The sequence below is a fragment of the Convolutriloba macropyga genome, chromosome 8 (assembly GCF_964194025.1).
Source record: "Convolutriloba macropyga chromosome 8, txConMacr16.3, whole genome shotgun sequence".
NCBI classification, from domain to species: Eukaryota; Metazoa; Xenacoelomorpha; order Acoela; family Convolutidae; genus Convolutriloba; species Convolutriloba macropyga.
In genome coordinates, this window is record NC_134475.1 from 46,649,788 (window position 1) to 46,674,728 (window position 24,941).

Consider the following 24,941-nt stretch of genomic DNA (forward strand, 5'->3'; position numbering starts at 1 on the left):
GTAAATTACTTGTTATCGTGTCTTGTTTCTGTAGATCATATTAGTGATTGTACAGTTTTAGCTTTACTTTGACTTGTGAAAAGAGAATTAACTTTGATATTCTCAAAACTTTCTTTCTGAGGAACGAAGTTCCTAAGTAAGAGAAACTTTGTGCAAAGCATAAAGTCAGTTTCTCTTACTGGCTTTAACGAAGCCTAGTGTAGTTCACTGATTGCGTTATTGAGCAATTGAGTGCGCTGAGAAGCACAAAGTGCGAATTTGGTTAAATTTGTTAATTTTGATTATCGGGAAAAGGTCTCCAAAAATATTAACACATCGGAGATAGAAATTATTTGCCCTAACCAGTAGCTAGGACAGTTACCTAGAGCTGGACATAGGGGATTTTGCAATTCCGATTTATAACTTGAGTTATTAACAAAAACTCAACAAAAATTTGATTGTTTCAATTTGAATTATTTTGCTATTCTGAGAGAAACAAGTTTGTTATTCAGCAAAGCTGAGCAATTAGTTATCAAGCGTAATAGAGCAACAAGTAATGCAACGGTATTCTACAGTATAGCGGATAATACAGTTCACAAAAGTTAACTGCAAAAACACAATATCCGGACAGATTTGAAACCGCTGAAACGAACTGGGCGGTGTAAAGTTTTCCTTGATTTTGATAGGAGAGCAGCCGTTACAGGCATTGTTACTCCAGTGTGAAATCATATTTCGAGGACAATTTTCACACTATTGGTCTCTCGTCCTCTCGTCTACCTATTAAAATTCAGATAAAACGCAACGTTCACTTACCAGAAATTACAATGTAGAGTTGATGAACTCCATCCAAGTCTCATTACAAAAAAAAGTTCTGATGATATCGCGATAGGGCGTGCTAACTAATTTTTGCCGTTGAGTATTTTTTTGAACCAACAATTTTTGAGATATACATCTGAACAAAGCATCTCCTTTAATCCAAATTTTTTCAAGCATGAAATTGAGCAAAGTACTCAACAAAACCGAAAATTGCCAACAATATCTCTATTTTTATGCTGGAGGTGAAAAATAAAGGAGCAAACAACCTAATTAGAGTACCATAAGAGCTATGTTCTGCTCTGTTAGAGTCCTGATGTAGTGCTATGTTTTGTTAGAGTTCTTTTGAACCTTTCATATAGGTGATCTAAATGATATAAAGGAGAACTAGCATACATTGATGATCATGCTTACAAACTCAACTGATCTAAGATATAACAACAGCTATAACAAGAAATGACAACTTCCGGAAAGTCACTACCTTTAACAATTACAACCATATCAATTTTAGCTTACCAATGCTTGGGCAAATTCGAGTACTTCCAGCGGAAGAAAGACCAAGAAGAGCGAACTGGCTTTGTTGATCCAAAACTCCGGATGCCATTTATGAAAGCAAATTTGATCTGCAACTCTTGCAATGGCTATTTGTTGGGCGATGACGTAGGCTGTGACATAAATGAAATTGAGGCTGAGTGTTTGGGTGATCGAGGACCTTTGGGTTACGTGTGGCAGAGTGCCTACTTCTTACCCACCACAGAATTGAAGTAAGTGGGTACCCTAGTCGGATTGGTGCCCAAAGTACTCCATAATTGAGTTTTTGTTTGTTGAAATTATCGGGAGGAAATGGCCAGAGCCTGCCTTTTCCAGACTAATGTAATCTGATTTGCTTAGCTGCGAGTTTTTTTTTAATTGTAAAAATTGACTGCTTTGATCAGTGTATTTGAAATCAAATGTAATGAGAGGTTCATTAAGCATGATCCATTTTGAGGGCTGTTTTAGTAAAATGATGTGGGAAAATAAGCTATAAAGAGGTGCTTTGAGAATTTGCGTCGATCGGATATCACCGAATTAAATATTTTAAAATGAAAAACCGATAAGATGAATTTGGATAGTAGACTTGAATAAAGCGGCTCGTGCGAGAAAACTTCAACATAGTCCATTAAACAAAATAAAATTAAAACATTGCTGTGAAAGTTGCAATCATGAAGAAAGGTTCATAAAGAAAGTAATTTACGAGAATAACATAATAAACAGAGCTATAACCGGAACCCTTCACATTTCGCTTTTTTACTGTATGACTAACCAAGAGAAGTTATCTACAATCTTCAAACTTTTAAAATCAGATTTATTTATTTTGCAGAACAATTTGACAAAAATGGATGAAAAATCCAAATAAATGTGGCTGTATTTCATAAGATTTTTTAAATTTTATTTTTTAAATTTTCATATTATTCTGAATGGTTATTATGGTATTAAGACAAACTGTAGTCCAACCTAAGTTTCTTTCATGACTCAAATTCTATAAATTACACTTTATTCTGAATTCCAATTCCAATTTCAGTTTCTGCTATCAAACATTTTCTTTCATTTATGCTAACTTTCCCTTTTTTGATGCGTTTTTTATGGGGAGCAATCAAATGCTTACATTCGCTGCTTGTTGGAAGAGCTCTTACCAACTCCAATTGAGCTCATTATAATCGATGATTGCTGCTGCCAGCCAACTAATTCATTTTTTTCCAGAATTGTTCTGTTTTGTCCAGAGTTGTTCAGAATTGTTAAATCAAAAATCATGCAAAATTTTACATAAAGTGCAATAAATTTGTTGCATTTTAACATCAAAAACACAAAATTAACAATTAGAGAACAATAAACTCGATGATTTAGAAATTTTCTCATAATCTTGCTTTATTTTCTTATGAAATCTCAAAACCATCTCATAATAAAAGTGCTGGACACCTAATAGATAAACTGACGCAGAAACGGAAAATAAATGTCAAAAAGGTCTAAAGCTGAAAAATGAAAAATACTTACAAATTGCCAATTGTTCAGGTTAGTCATCTCTTGTCAAACCAGTTCTTTTCATATATATTTTACTTCTTTCCTTATCCATATTTCTTTTTGTTATATTTCATGAGAATCATATATGGCCCGGTACAATCAATTTCATCAGTTGGTGGTCAGTAGATGTTCGAATCCGATTTCAATATACGTAAAAAAATTAACTGGTGACATCTGATTGACAGCTCAAAGAAAATATTGATAAAATTAGAAAGACAAAATTAGAATTATAATGCAAATTATTTTCGAGGCCATTATTTAAAACAGTTTGTCAGGTCACTTCTTCTTTTGCTTTCTGAAACTTTAACCAAAAAAAACTTCTAATTTCCTTGATTTTCTTTCAATATCATCACACACTCTATAAATTCTCAGGCTGAGCTGTCAGATGAAATCGGTATGTCCAGGCCGTCTTAGCTGGAAAGTGCTTATGTCTAGATTTTCAGGCGCTAATGTGCGGACTTTCGTGCGTTCATGTCAAGACTTTGTGTTTTCACCAGACTTTCATGCTTTCATTTCCAGGCTTTCGTGCGTTCATTTCCACACTATGTGCGTTTATATTCAGACGTTCATGCGTATTTCGAAGTCCTCGAGAGTTCATCCTCGGTCTGGACATACTTGATTTAGTCTGTGACCTCAAACAGGGTTAGCATTCATGTTAGGTGTTTTGCTGAAAAACTTTCTCTTTTTTCAGCAAACCCTCTCTCCATTTTTCCCTTTTTGACTCTGCCAAGCATCAAGCCAGCAAAGTTGCTTCTCGGAATCCTCTATTCTTACTATCTTCTCCATGCTTCACGGCCGGACTGGGTGAAAATAACTCGGAGCTGTACCAGAAACCGTGTGAACAAGAGCGACCATTCAGTTGTCAAGTTGCAACATTTTCTAAGAATGAAGGGGGTGAGAGTGCGCAGACTCCTGTGTGTTTTCTGCAAGATATCTGTATTACTGACATTGTGGAGGCTGAAGCCAAAGTAGGATGCCCATACGTACTAGGGAGCTGTCTGTTTTTTAAACTAGTGAGTTTTTTACACGCGTTTAGTTATCAGTGGTTTTAGTTGATAAGAAATGTAAAAATTTCTGTGTTGTTAAATTGCTCTCGATCGAATTTTATAGCAACTATTGTTAACGTGTTGATCTTTTTTAAAAGCAATTTTGCGCTGGGCCGTTTTGAATTATACGCTCTTGACTTTTTCGTTTTGCGTGATCTAAGTTTCCCGCTCACTCACAAGTGCCAGGAGATAAACAGAAGCGCCGGTAGCTCACTACTAAAAATTAAATCAAAAGTGCACCAAAAATAATTTATTTTTTTCCTTAAATTCTACTATTGGTTATAGTTATATATAATAACCTCTGATGACATCATTTGAAGTGAAATTAGTTACCCCCCCCCCCCCCCCCCAATTAATGACAGCTGCAAAAGATTCGAGCTTCTAGTAGTCGTTCGAGAGCAATTCTTCCGACGTTTGTTGGTTATGCTCTGATTTTCAATTGCTCACAAACGATGTTAGTGGCAGTTGTTTTAGGCCTATCGGACTTTTTTGCGTAAATTTTCTTACTACAGCTTTTCGTCTGACTTTTAGTTTTCGTTTTCAAGTTTCTTTAGTTTTTCATTAAAATTAGTTTTTTCTAGTGATTTTTGCGTTATTTTCATCTAATTACAAGTCAGCTTGATGCTGTTTCTCCTTTAAAAATGATTGTTTTCTTTACAAGTAAATACCTAATTTTGTTTAGTTTTGATCCTGTTTTACTGCACTTTAAATAACTTTTGGGAAATTATTCTCTTAGTTATTGTGAAGTTACTGTTAATAAGAAGAAACAGGTAAACGTTATGTAGGACTCTTTGCACTGAAATAATTGAAATAATTTTGCATTTCCCCATTAGAAGATTAAATTTTTTTGCTTTTGCCTTTCAACAGCCGTGAAACGATAGCCAGTCTGTTATTGATCTCCTTGTAGGTTTTTTGAGATTTCGAATTTTTGGGTGTCAATGATGAGCCAAATTAGCGTGATGTTTTTACTAACACGAGGTTAAAATGACCAAAAATATTTTTAGATTTGAAGCCTGCCTTTTCAATTGCTCTTGAACGAAGTTCAAAGCAATTATTGGAAACGTGTGTGTCTTTTTTTTGCAAAATTTTTGCTTGATGGGTTTGACTTTTCAAGTGACTTTTACACCCTTGTCTTTTTGCAATTCACCTGGTATAAAATTCTCTCTCAATCACAATTTCAAGCAGTTGAACTCAATTGGTGGCAATTTAATACTAAAAGTCAAATAAAAAGTGCTGCAAAACTGGTGCCATTTTTCACTTTAAATCTTAATAGTGATATATCTTCCCCTCTAATGAGGTTATTTGAAGCCCACTATTGAACTTCTTAGTTGCATTTAGGTTCCCCCTCCCCTCCCTCCCCCGCAGATTGCAATTGATTAGAGCTCCCACTAGTAGTTCGAGAGCAATTCTTCCAACGAATAGTCGGTTATGTTTCTTTTTGCCTTTCAAGTGGAGTCAAAGTATGATGTTTGTTTAGGTATCATCGATTTTAATTGAGGTTTTACTGAATATAATTAGTGGTTCAAAATTTTGTGCAGCCGTCCTAATGACTTCAACTCTATTTGATTTCAAAAATAAGTCAAATTTGACTGTATTTATTGAGCATTTTACTAGCTTATCAATTAATACCATTAAAAACACTCCAATCTTTACATATTCTTCTCATGTCTTGAATTATTTCTCTGCAAGTCCTAATACTAAGAAAGGCACAATCAGCACTCATTTGCTACCTCAAAATCAGTCAATAATTATCAGAAATTTTACCCAAAACTTATTTTTTTTTAAAGAAAATTAAATTATAATTTTCAATGCTATATAAATCTTTAGAAAATACTTCAAAACTTAAATTTCAAAAATTAACGAAATTTTATCGAACTATTTTGAGTGTGTTTCAATTTTTTTTAAACTCACGCAAATGCCCTATGAGGTTTCACTTAAGTACCAAAAAAAGTACAAGAGTCGAAAAAATTGCTGACGATTATGTAAGACATGCTCTGAATCTTAAATTAATTCAGTGCAAATAGCTTACGTAAAAATGCGCTGCGTATGTGAGCATGGGAGTGAATGTGAGTACCTGTGCGAGTTCATGTATGGGTGTGTATTTGAGTGTTCGTGTGTGAGTGTGTTTGAGTGTCAGGGCGGAATGTTTGCATTGAAGAATTTTTGTTTTTTTAATATCTATTAAAAGTTTTTTTTTACCTTTTTGTCAATATGCCTTATAGTTTAGTCCGTTCTAATTTAGATCTTTTACTTCACAGTTTTTTTGAATAAGTTGAAGTAGTGAAACCGATAACTATTTTCAAAAATGAAATTTGAGCGAAAAAAATGTCTTGAGCTGAAACGTTAAATTTAAAATCCCTTTAAATATTAATGCAGAGAGTTACCTAAAAATTTCACAGAATACAAATCACAAGTGGTATATGAGAACTCAAGAATCATAAACGGGCAAATTGTGCCCTTCGTAGAACACCCTTGGGTTGTGAAGCTAACCATCAAACTGCCCAGCGGTGCGGTATCTTGTGGGGGTTCTATAGTTTCTGCCACTCACGTCGTGACGGCCAGACATTGTTTCGGAAAAGAGTCGATTGATTGGGGTCAGGTCCACTATTCAACACCTATCAAGAACGAAGGGATCTGTTTCCTTTTTGTAAAGCGATTAAATTATTCTTTTTATGAGCCATTGCTATCACAATGATCAGTGTTTTTGCATTGATGAAAAAGTTTGGCGCAAGAGAGGTAAGCCTATAGCTGTCACAATCCACCATTCAACATCTGATGATGTAGCATGCCATGTTGACAAATAGTAAAACAAATGAGATTCGAGCAGAATTTGAGAGCTCAATGGATCTTTGTCCGCATTCTGCTCAAATTCTGCTCTATTCTAAACTGTTTCTACATTAGCTCAACTTGGCATTAAGATCCTTTCCACTGAATCAAAACCTGATAGACCTTGATAAGACATGCATGATCTTGAGATCTTCAGCAAAACTCAAAATATATTGACAAGAACTTGGAATGTAGATTTTGGAAAGATCATATCAAGACAAAACAGTTTCTCAACATAAAGTTTTTTATATGAGAAAACGTGAGAATGATATTGATGTCATAACGCTTTGAGATAATGTTTGTTGTTGACGTGTTTGTTTGTTGTGGATGTTGTTGGCATTTGATGTAACAGGCAAACATACAATATAAGAAAATGAGTTAACATTTATAGATGGTCATATTGTGTTAGGGTAAAGGAAACAGTTCTGATTGAAGTTATCGAATTCTCCCATAGTGATGTGAGACTTCTCTCAGTGTGTGACGCTGCCATTATAAAACTGTCTCACCCTCTCGTATTTTCAAGGTTATCAATAATATAATACACAGTAATGCTTTTGCCAATTTCTTACACCAATCGGAATTCCCTGTCCAAATTTTAGTCGTTCCGACCCCACTTGTGGGGGAAGGAACTATATACTCAAATGTGTTTTTTTTGTTCAGACAATTTTGGCCGATCGATATATTCATCGTAGAAAAATCTGAGTGGTATCATTAAAAAGCTCGTCCAGCGTAGAATTTGAAATTGAAAAGATTTTTTCGAATTTCGTTTTTTTTTCGAGGTCTTATCGAAGATTGAAATTTTGTGTGAACACGTGATATTGGGCATGATTTCGTTCACTTTTAGTGTAATTCTTCTTCAAATTATGATCTTTTCTATGAACATTTTATTAATAGCCTCGAAGCGATAGCGGCTATTATTGGGGACATCGTGGTTTTTTACAATTCAAAGAATTTGAATTGTATTGGGGTGCTGTCTTTTTTTTAAGATCTGTTCACACGTTTTCATGATTTTTGAAGTCAAATTGGAGTAGTGATTTTGGTCACGCCGAAACAGGAAATGGAGCGAAAAAGCGAGTGGTTTTGCGGCGTGAAATTTTTTCGCTCTAAATTTAAAGTAGAGTGAGAAAACGGTGTTTGAACAAAAATTCGATTTCTCGCTAGTGGTTTTTTTGTTCACATGCGGCAATTTCACTTTGATTTTTACTGTTTTTTCAATTTTATGGATTGGATTTTTTTTCTAAATGGTTTTTCCAATCCATTCATAGTACGTTTTAGATTTGTTTTATTAGTCAATGAAAATTCTTTGAAATGTACGTCAGGACTTGTCCTGCTATGTTTTTTTAATTCGTCGTCTTCATCGATGATTCTTACGACCTGACTTCTTGGAATTGACTTCTTGGAATTGACTTCAGTGACTTCTATTGCTTTGCAGTTAAAATTTGTGTACGTGACGTTGTTTCTGCTTTTAGGTCAATTGCGTGACTTACCTCACTCAAAAAATTGACTTCTGAACTCACTTATGGAACTTTAATTTTTAATGAAGATTTACTAGTTAATAGTGTGCATCTAAGTTGTGCCACTTATATGCCCTAATTTGTGATTATTAGTCTTGAGTTTTTGATTTCGAATATCAATTTTGCAATAGCTCTTTAAGGGCGTTTTCCTTATAGAACGTATGTGCCAAAAATTGACAGTCCGAAGCTAACCCGAAAAGTCCAGTGGTCTATTGTAGGACTGGTGGTCGATCTGTCTATCTTCTTTCTTTAGGTGTTTCAATTCCTGGAAGGCCACGAGCGTCTATCGCGGCTATTTTCCGGCAATCTGCCGGCTATGTTTTCAAAGTTAAATTTCACGCCACAAAATGAACTAATTTTTTATTCCTAATACACAAAAGGTGATAAAAAAACACTAGTTCTGGCGTCATAGGGATGTTAACTATAAAAAAATCGAATTCTATTTGAGAGCTCTTTTTAAGAAAGCTTAATATTTCTTCCTTTTTTATTATTCTCTTTTTTCAGGTCACCTACAAGCTGGTCAATTTTCATATCGATATCTGGTTAATGATAAACTTGATTCACAGTCAACTGAAGCCTAATGAATAAAAAACTTGTTTTCGAGGAATCGCACATGTTTTTTTGGCATCGACTTTGAGTTTTTAAAATTTTTAATAAATTTTGATTTTCTTTTTAAGGTTGTACTAAATTTTTGGAGCCCTATGACACAGACTAGACTCCTTGACTAAAAGTGCAATAGATTTTGTAATGAGCATTAGTGAAGCAATTTAGTGCTTTGATTGGACAGCTAATGGCTGTTAAAAATTTTGAACATAAACCACTTTTAAACTTATTGTCGTGAACTGTAAGAAACTCTCAGTAAAGATTACAATCACTTCCTTCTTTCTGCTGCAACCATAATTTTTCTGCTTACCGTTTTTTCTAACTCTTGGTTTTATTACTTCGATGCCAAAGGATTTCAATTGTTTTTTAAGTTTTGGATATTTTTTGTAATTTTGATTCCTGTTGAACTCTGACCACATTATCCTGATATTGATAGCTTCCATTGGTTTTGAGAAGACGTTCAGTTAAGCATAAACGAAATTTTCAAATAAAAAGTTGTGGTTTAAATGGCTTCGCCACTTTCTTCTTGCACTTTTCTACTGACTTTTTGGTTTTTGCCTGTAATTGTTGTTCTTTTCATAGTCATAAGATTTATTGTGATATCTTATTGACTACCCATGCATGAAAAACATCTATGTTTTTCTTCGAGTCATCACTGAGCGTATGTTTGGACTTCTGTTGAAAGCTATTGATTTTAATGTCTGTTAAGACTTTCAAAATAATTTTTCGGAAAAAAATTTTGAGCATCAAACAATTTTACACTTATTTTGGTAACCTTTAATAAATTATCAGTAATGACCAGAACCCCCTCTTTTTTTACTGCAAACTAGATTATTGTCGTTATTGTTTTTTTCTAACTCTTGGTTTTGTGAGTTCGATGCCAGAAGATTTGAAAAAAAATTATATTATTATCCTAATATTGATAGGGAGCATAGAAAAAATTGTAGATAAAAGGTTGTGGTTTAAACGGCTTCGACGCTTTCTTCTCGCACTTTTCTAATGAATTTTTGGTTTCTGTATTTGTTGTTGTTCTCGGTCATAAGACTTATTGTGATTTCTTATTGATTACCCATGCATGACAAACATTCTTGTCCTTCTATTGAGTCATCACTGAGCGTATTTACTGACTTCTGTTGAAAGCTATTGAATTTAATGGCTGTTACGACTTTTAAACAAATTTCGAAGCTTTTTTGAAAACTAACTAATCTTAAACATAATTTTGTTTTCTGTAAGTCAGCCTCAGTAATGACCTGGCCCGTTCATTCTCTACTTCAACCAAAATTATTCTGGTTTGCGGCATCATCTTCTTACTTTTGGTTTGATGAGTTCCATGCAAGAGTCTTCATAAATTTTTGTGACATTTGGAAAATTTTTGGACAAGTATTTGGTTCTTCTGAAATCTCATCTTATTATCCTAAAACTGTTGGTTCACATTGGCTTAGAAAAGACGTTCAATGGATAATAGATAAAGTTTTCAAAGAAAAGCTTACGGTTTAAATGGCTTCGACACTTTGTTCTCGCAATTTTTCACTGATTTTTTGGTTTTTGCCTGTATTTGTTGTTTTCATAGTCTATGCTTACTGTAATGTCTTATCGTTTCGATGACTTGCCAATGACCAATATACTTGTCGTCCCACTGAGTTATGACTATTATTCTCCTTATAAGCAATTGATTTTAATGGCGTTGATACTACGGGTTTTCTCAGAAATTTCCTGGTTTTAATTTTTTTTTCATATTTTTTGATTTGTTGAAGTCATATTGATAAAAAAAATCTCATCCTGTGAAAAAGTTATTTGATAAAAGAAAAGTTTCTATCGAAAAGTTATTTTTTAATGGCTTCGACACTTTTCTGCCTCATTTTTTTTGTTTTTGCGGATTTTGCCTATTGTTTTAATCTTTAGGTGGGCGTAAAATAATGATCAGTCTCAAAATCCTGTAATTGAGGATTTAACAATTCAGGTTACCCGAAGAAGTCATTTAATAGCGAATAGTCTTAAGTTTATGATTTTATACGTTTTCAAGAATTTTTTAAACTTTTCAGTTTTTGTTGTTCTTTTCGTCAACTTGTAACTTATTCTCTTCACTGAGAGGTCCCATTCGTTTTCTTGTATTTTAAAAATTTAAATGTCTAGTGATATCATGTTGTAACTGATGTTTGTTTGTGGACAATATTCGTTTAAATAAAAGTTTTGGTGGTGTACTTGTGTTTCTTTTTCTCTTCTTTGGCACATTCGTGTAATAACATAACCCAATGGTTTTCATATTTTGCCCAAATAAACTTGTTTAATCTTTCAGTACAATTTGAGTAGAATGGGTTTGATGGAAAATAGAACTCAGATAATAGCTAACAATTTTAATGGCTTCAATAATTTGTGTTTTCGCAAATTGTTTCAATTTTTTCGAGTTTTTCTTCCTCTGTAGTCCGTTTCTATGGCTTAGTCTAACCACCGACAGGCCCTATTGGTTTCATAATGTATGTTTGTTAAATTTATTAAAAATGATTTCGTTAAAAGCTGTTTTTTTAAACTTTAGAAATTATTTGGTTTGAAAACGTGTTGACTGATATTTGAATTTAGCCTCATTGCTTCCGTTTGTCGACCTTGTTACCTAGTCTCATTAAGGAAAATTTTCATCTGCTGTATAGTATGGACAAAGAAAATTTGTGTAGTTAAGGTTTTATCCAATTGCATTTTGGATTTGTTACTTGGTGCGTTAGATATTACTTAGATATTTAATTTTCGCCGAGAAATTTTTGTTTTCGCTTGTTTTGTTGTTTTTAGTTTTTTCTGGTAGTTTTTTCAATGACAGATCTCTTCAGCTCTGTAATGAGGCATGGCATTTTGTAATTCAATAACTAGTTAGGTTGTTAAACAATTTTTTAAACTCAAACATCTATTGTTGTTAACTTTTCTTTTGGTTGACAATTAAGTCAAAAGTGTAGATGAACTCGGTTCGGAATATCATATGCGAACACACATTAACGAGCATCCCTGTTACAAGTTCTATTGTCAATTATTGCTTTTTTCCTTTTTTGTTTTTTAATTGTTAGAAAATTGAATAATTGTATATTGTCAAAAATCTGGAACCCATATCTTACAATACTATAATATACTAAAAGCATTTCTAGAAGATAAAATGGATTGAACTTACAGATCCCCCCGATAATACGTTTTGAGTCCTGGTTCAGTAACCATCGACCCTCCCGTTCATTTTTAATCCTCTAGAAAAACAGCAAACCACAGTTCAAACAATAAATGAAGCTGCTCGTTTGTCTCCCAACTGGATTAAAAATGGTGTACAGAATGAAAACTTAGGTTATTTTGCCGGTAACTTTAGTGGTGGTGCAGGTAACTTCCATTTCTTCTGCCATCTATGCAATGTTAATGGCCATCGACAGCTGTTATGCAACCAACATACTCCAACAGATTTGTAACTGAATTTTCAACAAGTTCAAAGGCTAATCATTAAGCGGAGCAAAGCGCTGTACACTTGAGTCCAAAAAGCTCAAGTATTCCCGCTCAGTCGCGTCTGGCCAACGCAAAAGAACATCAGCTTCCATCGCAATTTAATTTATTAAAAAGAACAATACCCTCTAATGCCCATTGCACGCATATTTTTTCTCCATCTCCCAACGCACACGTCAACCCTCCTCTCGTAATCCCTCCTCATCAATTAGCTAATCATCGATATCAGACGATTCCGCCGACTATACCAGAACAATCATTGACATACCTATCCGTTTTCAATAACCCGTTTTCCAATAACCCACGTTTTCTTTCAACCTACTGGTTGCAGTGCACCACGGGAGCAAAAATCCCAAGTATTTGTGACTTTGTTTTAAACTTGGGGCGTTTTCCAAAAACAGTTGCCCAATCGTTCTATAATTCCCCATGTTCTCCAATCAGGCGACAAATATTGCAGCCGTTTTCAACAAGTTTCAACCGACGTTACTCTCAAGCGCTACTAACCCCGTCATAAGTCATGCCATCCCAAAATCGACTGCACCACAAACAGTCAGTAGTTACCCTGTAGCAACTTGTAACATCAAAGTTAACCCCTTTAGAGTGGCAAGTAACAGAGCACCACCTTTCTTCAAGCCAATTATTCCGCATTTGTACGAGTTGCATTGCCCCAATGCCGTTTTACTGGGGTGGGCCATTGCGCCTCACGCCTCCGGCGCCAGTAGCCGAAAACGAGGGCCTGATTAAGGCGTTGTCTGAAATCATAACCGGTAAGAGGAATGACCCACTAGGAGAATGGATGTTTTCCCAATATAATGGGGATCCCCTACAGTGACACGAATGGTATGCTCAAAGCGCAATTGACTCACAGTCTCTTACTGATGACAATACAACTGAGATACCTTAAGAGCTTCGTATTTGGTAAAGCTAAATTAGCTGCAGCTGAGTTTCCCTACTCAATCGCAATGTATAAAGACGCACTGAAAGCCTTAAAAAGCCATTTTGGCCAACCTCAACAGCTTTCCACCCTTGAAAATGCACAATGGTGATAAAATCATCAACTACGAAGGGTGCATTTCACGCCTTTTCGGGGTATCTAAATCACTCTCTTATGATTCGGAATTAAAGAGTGGTGCACTTCACAATACTTCCGTACAGCAAGTGCCATCTAATATGAAAGAGTTATGGTCACTCTCCACTGTCAAATAGCATTGGTTGCAACCTACTCTTCTAGATTTTAAGGAATGGTTATAGTAGAACGCCAAAGCGCACAATTTAATGTATAACGCTGTCACTAAAACACGAAATGTGGATACCGCCAACTCACTAACAAGAACAATGGCATCAAAGACATTTGCTGCAAATACGCAACAGAAGAGTAACCAAAGCCCCAACAACGTTCTCCAGCAAAATTTATCCCAAATTGCATTGTATGTAATACCAGTCGTCGGCTGTGTGAATGTCGTGTATTTACCAAAAAGACCCCCACGCAGAGATCCAAGATTGTGGCAGAGGCAAAGCTCTGCTTCTTTTGTTTGCCTGATAAATACATGTTCAGGCAGTGCACAAGTCCCTCATATGTAGAAAAGATGGCTGCAATAGCTCCCATAACACCTTACTTCATGCAGCTGAAAGAATTTGTCCAGCTAAACCCTCAACTAACAACATCAATAATTCGGCGCCAAATGTAGGTTGTAGTAAACCATCCACCGATCAACAGTAACCAAGCAGAACGACCACTTTGTTTTTGGTCACGGATGTTAATTGCCTCCTTCAGGTGACAGAGTTACAACTGACTGATTCTGCATTAACTAATGATGCGGCGTGGGATTTTTGCGATACCCCTTGCAGCAAATCCTGGGTGTCCAATTGCTTCGCAGTTCATACTCATTTTGCAAGGAAGAGCATTAAAATTGACCGTCAGGGGTATAAAAAAGGAAGAACTAATTGAGACAAAGTAGTTTAATTGACTGTGAAAACTCATAATGACCAAGATTTCGAAACATTCAGGGTTCGTCCCTATATAAGGGAAGATTAAAATATAGGTTCTGACATCATTGACGTTAAGTCCATGCAAGAAACATACCCCTATCTTGTGCCCTAGATCCAGTAAGATACAGCTATGGAGACATTGAGTTGTTATATGGACAGGAGGTCTGCCTTGCCATCCGTCCGTTAGAGTACCTTGCAGTCGACCAAATGTGATATTGTTTGCTATTCGCTTGCCCATAGTTTGGGTTCTAAGCGTCCTACTTCCGTCAAGTGCAAGTTTTGTCTCATCGTGTTTCACAGCCAATATTGAAACAAATTATGAACCGGCTCGTCAGGTTAAGCCATGGTATGATATGGTATTGTTCAAAGCGGACAAGCAGGTAGACAAATGATTAGCTGCAAATGCTGGAGCGTATGAAATGGTCGAAAGAACAAGTTTTCAAATTCGCGAAAGAAACACTGATGGTATGTTGTGGGCCGAAGATTACATCCGGCTCCCGAACAACTCTTTTTCGTCTCTGGTGAATCTTAAATCTTGCCAAAAGCGGCTCTAAAGAAACACACCATTAAATCATAAAAAAATAATAAGAGAACAATTACTGAAGACTTTCAAAGAGCTTACGCAATAACAGTTTCTATTGCTCTGATGGTCAAGTAGTTGTAAGATAAAGAGTGGCACCTACCACATCATCCCGTAATCAACCCGAAGAAACCGGTAGAAATGCGTAGGGTATTAATTGGTTCAGCAGAGTTTCATGGTACTTCTCTGAATAAGTCATTGCTCACTGGCCACAACTTGCTCAAAAGTTTGATCATTTACATCTCAGGTTTCGTCAACATCAATTTGCCGTGTCTGCGAATATAGAGGGTACGTTTCTCCGGGTTGGTATCTCTGACTGTAACTAGCCCTCATAGATTTTTTTGGCGGTAGGTCTCCACAACACATGTTGTAGTGTTTCAATACACGCGCCAAATTTTCGGGGCTAAAGACTCGCCTACTTGCGCTAACTATGCTTGCTACGCATGGCCCGAGACAACAAAGGTCATTACACGGAAGCAACCAATGCCCTCCTAGAAAACTTCTACAAGGAGGATTACATAGATTCGGTGGAGTTCTCTGAAAAGGTTCTCAATAGATTGAAAGAATGGGTGCATCTTCTCCATTTAGAGGCATTCAAGCTTACTAAGTTTCTAAGCAATGTACCAAATCTGGCTGATCAAATTGATGGGTCACCTCAGTTTACCCAAACAAAGGTAATCGCGTCGTCTAAGAAGGAATCATTGCATGTGCATGGGTTGAACTGGGATCACAACAATGATACTCTAGTTGGTTCTGAGTTGGGATAACTCACAGACAGTAACCAAGTCTTTAACACACGCTTGGTACAGCGCCTAGTGTCTTAAGTATTTGATCTAATTGGTCTAGTGGCACTATCTACCGTTGCTGCCCGATTGTTACTGACAGACATCTGGCTTGTCAGCGGGCAGCATTAAGAAGAAGAGCTAACAAAAGACACTGTTGAAAGGATCCTCGAATGGAGTGTAGAACTACCCAAACCTGCCAAAAATTAATATATCAAGAAGCTAATTTTCGGGATTTTTTGAACTCCTTGAACTACATATGTTTTGCAATCTTTCGAAGAAATTCTCAGGGCTGTTACGTTTCTCCGAGCTCGAGTAAGTACTTTGCGTGGGCCCCAAACGGAGCTAGAGTTTATACTGTGTAAAGCTTTCGTAGCACCTATAAAAGTGACGACTGTTCTACAGTTGGAAATTCAAGCAGCGCTAGTGGCCGTTTAATTGAAACAAGATATCTGTCAAGCACTCACAGTAAAAGTCAATAACCTTTTCATGTGGACCAACAGCACTACTGATTTGTAAAGCCCTAACTCCACAAACAAGAATCAAATATTTATTGCAAACCGTATTTGCGAGATCTTAGAACACACTAGAGCCAACGAGTGGAACCATTTTGGCTCAAGTGATACCCAGGCAGACGCTTATACTTGTGGTATGTCCGCTGAAATTTTGCAATCAAAAAGCTGGGTGAGATCCCTTGAGTCCTTACGAACCAAACAATTCCCGTTCATACCAAGAACTAAAGAAATTAAGAACCTCAAACTTGTTATGATAACCAAAGAAATTGATAATAATAAAACATCATTGGCCAAATCCATCCGCAAATAAGTCGAGAAAAAAAACCCCGGTGCGAATAAGTTGCTTCGACAAGTTTAGTTCATATAAAGAGTTGCTACGGATAACGTACCCCGGCTATTGACCCCCATGAATGCCACCATAATGCCGAATGTAGCATCCTAGATCCCCCTAAACTTGACGAAGCCGAGCGTCATTAGCAGTATCTCGTTCAACGAGAGATCTCCTCAAAAACAAATCCGTTAAATGCAGTAGCCGCATTGCTTCATTTTTTCTTTTTTTCCCACCAAATTGTCTAATCCGATCAGCTTGCCGCATCAAACGGTTAGTGGTAGTTGATTTTGATGTTGATTTTGATTATCCTTCGTGACGCACGCTATATATTTGTTGAAACTGCTTCTGCGGCATACTCACGTAAAATAACCACCATCATGGTGTGACAATCTGAAGCCCAAAGTACAGAAACGTTTTGTCATCCTCAAACTACGATCCTTACTGGGTTGAATTAAACCTAATTTTGTTACGTGAAGAATTTTCCGCGCTGAATTTGTCCAACCCATCATGGCTGACCCGCCCGTAGAAAGACTTGCATACCAATCTGTCATCTTTACAAATACCGGGGCAGACTACTCTACTTTGGCCCATTTTACTTCACCGTTCTTCAGACTACCGGGAAGATATCTCTTCACTTATCTGACTACTCGTGCTGTCCATGTTGAAATCCTTTAATCCATGGACTTTAATACGTGTGCGATGATGATAGAGCGGTTTGTCTCCCGTCGGGTTACTTCTGCCATGATCTGGTCAGATAATGATACTAACCTCGCGGCTGTGGAGAAAAAGCTACGCGAGGCTATTGAAAAATGAGCACTATAAACATAGCCGCTTAGTTTACCCACAAAGGCGTTAAGTGGAATTTCAACCCGCCCAACGCGCCACACCAAAGTGGCATCTGAAAGAGGCTAGTACGTAGTTTTAAGCGGATACTTTACACCACTCTCGGTACCCGTCGCTTCAGTAAGGAAGTTTTGAGCCCTACTTTTTGTCTCGTGGAATACACATTTAACGCACGTCCGTTAACGCCCGTAAGCGCCGTTCCCTCCGACCTAGGCGCAATATCACCTAATAATTTTTTTTCTAGATAACCAAGGAACTGCAATTCCATCAATCGTTGGCGTCGACGTGTTCAATAATCTTAAATGGTACGCCGTGCACAGTCGTACGCTAACGCAAATCGGTCACGTTGGATCAAAGAGTGCGTACCGGCACTGAACCGACGTTCTAAGTGGCAGACACCTGCCGAGCAACACCTGAAGACCGGTAACTTGATTTCGGTAATTGTAGAGACCAACCCAAGGGTCTACTACCCTACTGCTTGGATCACTGAACTTCGTTAGGGTTCCGACAGTGTCGCACGCTCTGCCGTTTTACACGCGTCCACTGGATTGCTCATCCGCCTGCTCCTAAAATTAGTACCCTTTCTCGCAACATCTTCTTTTGGGCCGGAGGATGCTACCGAGGAAATAAGGCGACTAAATAAATGATGTAAGCGAGAAAATATTAAAACAGAAAAATTGTGCGACGATTGTTGAATATCTTTAATTGACTTGAAATCGTACGACGAGTGTTGAATATCCTTATTTTATTTGAAAGTGGCGCCGCGTAAATGAAATGAGCAACAAATAAAGTTGTAAATAAAATGAACAATCTTTGCATCGAGGAAAGTTTCAATACGCATAAAATCTGTTCTTATATACGTTGAAATGTCAGAAAAGGTTCGTTTAACCTATTTCTAAGTAAACAAACCACGATATGTACTGATTAAAGTGGTTTTTGGCTCAATATTCTTAGGTTCTCTAGACGGTAGCTGAACTATTATGAACAGATTTTTGACGTCAATAACATCAGACAAAAAACCGGTAAGAGAACATCAAATTGACTTTGCCGTCTAATTCACTTGTGGACTTGATCGAACGAAGGCTAATACGTCGTTATACATATAGTTATGTGCGTTATGAAAAAGGACGAATTGAAACTTAGGAAGTCTAATTTTGTCAGCTTTAGTCATACTTCTATCATCTCAATGCCAGGTGCATATATTCTAATGAGGCCACTGAGAACTTCTTCCATTAACTGCGTAAACTGTAAACTGCCTGAAAGTCGGTGAGTGGCACTGAACTTAAGTTTCCAGGTTTGCAATGCCAATCAAGTTGCCAGATGAGAATGATGAGCCCAGAGAGGGCGAGTGGGTGACAGTGTCAGGGTTTGGGGCATGGTGCGACAGACAGACAGACGAACACTGCTCTCAGAAGGACAACTTCAGACAGTCAGATCAGCTTCGGTCTCTCTTCATTGCAATACAACAGTGTGCAAATTTGAATCAACCTGACCTATCTAAATGCTTCAGGTATGTTTCTTCCTGTCTACTTTTGTTCGAATTTCATCTAATGCTAGGGACCGAACTTTATGCTCGACTGTCTTTTTTGAAACTTTGGTCCTCAAAAAATTAATCAGGAAGAAAACAAGAATGGTGCTTGAGAGCCCATATAGATTATAGTACTTAAGCAGAAGTTTTCCTTATTTTCGATTTGTATAAGATATGATTTTCATAAAAAGCAGAGTTTTCACGAAAAATTGAACAAAAAACGGGGTCTCGGAAATTAACCATACAGGGGTTATGGTTCATTTAAGCATACACGGTCAACGACTTTTGTTACTACAGCAACTTAAACACGCCTGTGCTCACAGTCGAGCCAAAGTCTGACAAACAGACGAACCAAATTCTGTTCCATCGACGCACCAACTCGGCAACATAGATGCTACGTTTTGCCACATGCACGAGCGTCGTTTTGCCCACGCACGAGCAAAAATACTTTGTCACAGACGAGAAATCGCAGCATGAAACACTTTTATTTTTTTTTGCAAAATAAGCATCCACCACAAAACCACAGAGTTACCACAGAGACAATAAGGTGCAATTTGTAAATCCATTTAAGTGTCTAAGCTACTTTATATTATTTCATGAGCTCTTCTTGCTGTCCGAGACCACAAAAAACGTTTGTTTGATAATTTTCCTTGCAGACGAAAAAAACCAAAGCACTTTTTATACGACACTCTACATTTTTATACAAAACTCCAATTAGTACAGGTCGCTTTAACGGCACAAGAAAGTGAGGGTCATACAAAAAAATCATCTTGTTTTCATAATAAATCGTTTTTTAATTGTAACAAAAAACAAACTGTTAGAATCTCATTTCGTATTGAAACCTTAAATTTAGTTAAAAATATCAAAAAAAGATAAAATTAGCAGTTTAATCAGACAAGGGCAAATTGATCCAAGCTGACAAGGGCAAAATGATTTATAATCACTAAATTAATATAAATGAATGATCAAGAAATGAATCTGAAAATCAAAACTCGGATTAAACTAATGAATCTAGATAGCTATTATTAGAGTGAGATTAATGTAAAATTCTGTAGGCATGTAATGAAAGATTATGATAACTCCGCAAGTTTGAATGAATTAAAAGTGCAAATGCATACTATTTATGGTATCCCTTGCAAACAATTTCTGGGAAATTTGTAAAAGCGAACCATATTTGGTCTTACTTAGGAGTCCTGCTATAAATCATTGTGCTATGATTAGATTCCTATCTTGATTTTTCTCATTGGGAAATAGTGTACATACTGGCAGTTTTTGAGCCTTTTTCATCTCACAAATCCAAATCACCATTTTGGTCTATTAATCACATTTCTCCTGTAATTCTCCAAATTCTACTGTGAAAATCGTTTTGTAATTCTCTCAATTTTGAATAATTCATTTTTCTAACTCAGTTTAAAAAACGTTTTTTTTTTCAAGCTTGGGGACGTTCAATTACCACCACCTACCAAAAATTCTCGATGTTTTTTAATTCTGATGATTAGGATACCCGGATAAAATTGAACCACTCCTTGACCCAGACGACAAAGCTTATTTTGTAAAAGAATGCAAAGTTACCAGTTAAACTATTCCTAAATTCTTCAATTCTTCACCCCCGTCCTCTTATCCGTTCGCTCTTTTAGTTTTTGTAGTCAATGTAAAAAGTATTAGGAATTTCATCAGAAGTGAAATAATTTTTGTCTCCAGTGGTGGTGACATTTGTGCGGGTGGGAGGCAGTTCGACTCCGGTCTGGGGAAGGAAGACATTAAGAACAAAATGTTCCCAGCAGATGCATGTGTTGGGGACTCCGGTGGACCACTGGAGTGCTTCTCAACGTAAGCCATGTTTGGAAAAACTATAACTTCAAATGCGTATGAGGTTAGTTTCTTCTGTATGCTCATTTTTGTTTGGTCTGATATCATACCAGAGTCAATGAATTGTGAAAAAGGTTTTGCGTTAAACCCAAAAACGGAACCCCTGATTGAGGTGTCACCACTAAAAATCGCTAAAAGATGTAAGATTTGCGGTGAATTTGAGTAAAAATGTAAGATTTGCACTCAATGCGATGAATGCGGTGACAAAAAATATTTAAGCGGTGAAAAATTTTTTCACCGCTTAAGCGGTTAAAGAAAATTTTTCAGCGCTACCAGCAGAACGTGTTCAAAGAAAATTTTTCAGCGCTATCAGCAGACTGCGGTGAAAAAAAAATTCACTGCTACTAGGAGAATGCTGTGAAAAAAAAATTTCACCCCTAAAATTGCAAACCTTACAAATGTTCACCGCTAATTTCGACGCTTATCTTAAATTCACAGGAAAAATATTGAAAAAAGTGAGAGATAGCGCAGTGGAATAAGAAGATGATGACATTCAGAACGTGAGGGGTGCGAACCCGTGTACGGCCATTTCTTTTTGGTGAGAGATCCAGTGAATGCGGTGAAAAAGAGGCTTTCACCGCATTCAAGGCTAAAAGATGCGGGCCCTCGTCGATTTTTTTGCCCAAAATTATGTAATAGTGGGGCTGCGATAAGAAGATTTTGCATCCTTTTTGGCTGCATTAGGCTTCCAACGGGGGTAAAATGGTGTAAAAGTGAGGGGATAAGAAATAAAATTAACCCCCCACTCTTACATCATTTTATCCCCCTTAACAGACCAAAAAGTTGTAAGAGTCGGGGGTTCATTTGCTTTTATCCCCTCTCTCTTACACCATTTTACACCCGTTGGAAGCCTAATGCAGCCCAAAAGGATGTAAGAGCTTTGAGCTGCATTTTCTTAAAAAATCCTCCCATTGCAGCCCCTTTCTTACATCATTTTACTCCCTCTGAACCAATTAACCCTCTAACTCTTACACGATTTTACCCCCTTGGCAGCCAAGCTCTTACATTATTTTACGGCCTCATTCCTATATCAATTTATCCCGCTGGAAGCGCCAAACTTACCTTGTTTTACCCCCATACTTAAAGACTGCCAGTCTTCAACCAACAAACTCTGTACCATCAGTTAGCTGGTTGTTCTTAACCTCCAGACCATTAATGATTGTCCAACTCTTGGCGGTCTATATATGTGACTCATACTTTTTAGATGTGCCTCTCAACACATTACCCCCTCACTTTTACATCAGATTAACCTCCTTGGCAGCCCAAATCTTATATCATTTTAGCCCCTCTGAGCGAATTACCTTCACATTCTTACATCATTTTACCCCCCTTTGAACATATTACCCCTACACTCTTACATTATTTTAGCCATTCGCACCTGAACTCTTACATTCATTTTCCCCCTATGAACAAATTACACCCAAATTGCAAATTTAGTCCAAGGCGGCAATTACTCAAAAGTCCTCCCATTGCAGCCCATAGCAGCCCACTATTACATGGCAATTTTAGTCAGGAGGGAAAAATTATTCCCATTGTAGCCCATTCCAGCCAAATCTAACATGGCCATTTTAGTTGGGGGGGATTCCTCAAAAGTCCTCCCATTGCAGCCCAACTCTTACATCATTTTACCACCTCATAGACAAATTACCTCCCATTCTTACAATAAAATTGGCGGATTTCAGGGAAGACATCCGACCCGGGGCGCTTTGCGGTGAAAAAACTTTTTTTTCACCCCTGTTCACCGCTAATCTTACAATATTTTTTGACAAAACCTCGACCCGTGAAAGAATTCTAAGAAAGTTACACTTGAAAGGCTTGCCTTGCGGGACAAATCTATCGTATGAATGCTTCAAAACCGTTCGTCTTAAAACGTAAGGAAATTGCAAAATCATTTCCATGTTTTTGATTCTATAGCTTCATTAGAATCGCTAATTTTAATAGAAATTTGAGATTTTAGTTCTGGCGAGCGATATTTCTGTGGCATAGTCTCTATTGGACCTGGGCCCCCATCATGTGGATACGGTTCCGGTGCTTATACCAGGCTCAACCACCCCACAAACATTGCCTTCATATCCAGCATTCCAGACTTGAAAGCAGTGGTGAAGACAGACTGGATTTCAGATCGACAGACATTCCAGTCTCTTACAAGGCAAGAAATGAAGTCAAAAAGTGACAAAAAATTGCGAAGTAATGAGTTCTGGCAGTTTGTAAAAATAATTTTGTATTCATTTATTACTAAGTTTAGAATAAAAACCGACATTGAAAATGTGTGGATTAATTGCAACGAATCGTGAAGATACGCCTATGCGGTTAGAATGTCATGTTTAGGACTCGATCAGTAATTTAAATTATACGGCCATGAATTCCAATTAAAATCGTCGATCAAAATTTTTTATTGACCGCGATCTGAATCTTGATATCCTAACATGAGCTCCGCTTTTGTGTGTCTGAAAACCAATACAAAATACCTTAACCAAAATGTTTAGCCATTTATTATTGCTATCAGAGAAAGTTTAAAAATTTGATACAAAATTCTTAAACAAATTCAATGTATTCTTTTACTTCGTAACAGTTTTAGTGTAGCTCTGTTGCATGACGCAGCAAGAAGCAATTTATTATGCTTGCTGTTCGCATTTTTCCTGTTTTGTTACCGGAACCTGCCTTGCAAAACAGTAGTTTTTTTCAAGCACTTCACGAACAAAGGAAAAAAATCAACAATCTGAAGTCTTAAAATGATCATGACACTTGATTCAGCAAGAAGTTAGTGAGTTAGTGGTGCCATCATAGAAGTTTAGTTGTATAACATTTATTAAAAGAGTGACGCTTAATTTCGACGCTTATCTTAAATTCACAGGAAAAATAATGAAGAAAGTGAGAGATTTTTTGAAAAATTATGTAAGAGTGTTGCTGCGATAAGTAGATTTTTATGGAAAAAGCAGCTGAAAACTCTTACATCCTCTTTGGCTGCATTAGGCTTCCAACTGGGGTAAAATGTTGTAAGAGTGAGGGGATAAGAAATAAAATTAACCCCCCACACTTACATCATTTTATCCCCCTTAACAGACCAAAATTTGTAAGAGTCGGGGCTTCATTTGCTTTTATCCCCTCTCTTTCACACCACTTTACACCCGTTGGAAGCCTAATGCAGCCCAAAAGGATGTAAGAGCTTTGAGCTGCCGTTTCTTAAAAAAATCCTCCCATTGCAGCCCCTTTCTTACCTCATTTTACTCCCTCTGAACCAATTAACCATCTAACTCTTACACTATTTTACCCCCTTGGCAGCCAAGCTCTTACATTATTTTACGGCCTCATTCCTATATCAATTTATCCCGCTGGAAGCGCCAAACATACCTTGTTTTACCCCCATACTTATAGACTGCCAGTCTTGAACCAACAAACTCTGTACCATCAGCTGGCTGGTTGTTCTTAACCTCCAGACTGTTAATGCTTGTCCAACTCTTGGCGGTCTATTTATGTGACTGATAATTTTTAGATGTGCCTCTCAACAAATTACCCCCTCACTTTTACATCAAATTAACTTTCTTGGCAGCCCAAATCTTATATCATTTTACCCCATCTTAACAAATTACCTCCACACTCTTACTTCATTTAACCCCCTCTGAACATATTACCCCTAAACTCTTACATCATTTTAGCCCTTCGCAGCTGAACTCTTACATTCATTTTCCCCCTATGATCAAATTACACCCATATTGCAAATTTAGTCCGAGGCGGCATTTACTCAAAGGTCCTCCCATTGCAACCCTGTCATACATGGCAATTTTAGTAATGGGGTAATTCCTCAAATGTCCTCTCATTGCAGCCCGTATCAGCCCATTGCGGCTCGCTCTTACATGGCAGTTTTAGTCAGGGGGTGATTCCTCAAAGGTCCTCCCATTGCAGCCCACTCTTGCGTGGCAATTTTAGTCGGCGGGGGGGGGGGGGGTAATTCTTCAAAAGTCCTCCCATTACAGCCCATAGCAGCCCACTATTACATGGCAATTTTAGTCAGGAGGGAAAAAGTCCTACCATTGTAGCCCATTGCAGCCCACTCTTACATGGCAATTATAGTTAGGGGGGGTGTAATTCCTCAAAAGTCCTCCCATTGCAGCCCAACTCTTACATCTTTTTACCCCCTCATAGACAAATTACCTCCCATTCTTACAACAAAATGGGCGGATTTCAGGGAGGACATCCTAC

General features: G+C 37.1%; 2 protein-coding genes across 5 annotated transcripts in view; one reads left to right on the forward strand and one right to left on the reverse strand.

Moving 5' to 3' along the window:
* The window catches only part of LOC142344764 (UBX domain-containing protein 6-like), a 506,836-nt gene that overhangs the window by 260,143 nt on the left and 221,752 nt on the right, over positions 1 to 24,941 (reverse strand). The window lies entirely within an intron of this gene.
* LOC142345076 (transmembrane protease serine 9-like) lies at positions 1,220 to 23,088 on the forward strand. Its single transcript, XM_075397160.1, has 8 exons — positions 1,220 to 1,556; positions 3,542 to 3,838; positions 6,294 to 6,522; positions 7,154 to 7,245; positions 18,639 to 18,854; positions 20,574 to 20,702; positions 22,699 to 22,890; positions 23,070 to 23,088. Exons 1-8 carry the CDS (start codon positions 1,249 to 1,251, stop codon positions 23,086 to 23,088), a joined length of 1,482 nt encoding a protein of 493 aa, XP_075253275.1. The 5' UTR covers positions 1,220 to 1,248.

What these genes read in the sequence shown, in the direction of transcription:
- LOC142345076 (XM_075397160.1), top strand. Translation starts at nt 1,249, where the DNA reads ATGACAACTTCCGGAAAGTCACTACCTTTAACAATTACAACCATATCA. An exon ending in GTAGGATGCCCATACGTACT is followed by an intron (nt 3,839 to 6,293) that starts AGGGAGCTGTCT and finishes TAAAAATTTCAC; the next exon opens with AGAATACAAATCACAAGTGG. An exon ending in CACCCTCTCGTATTTTCAAG is followed by an intron (nt 7,246 to 18,638) that starts GTTATCAATAAT and finishes TTAAGTTTCCAG; the next exon opens with GTTTGCAATGCCAATCAAGT.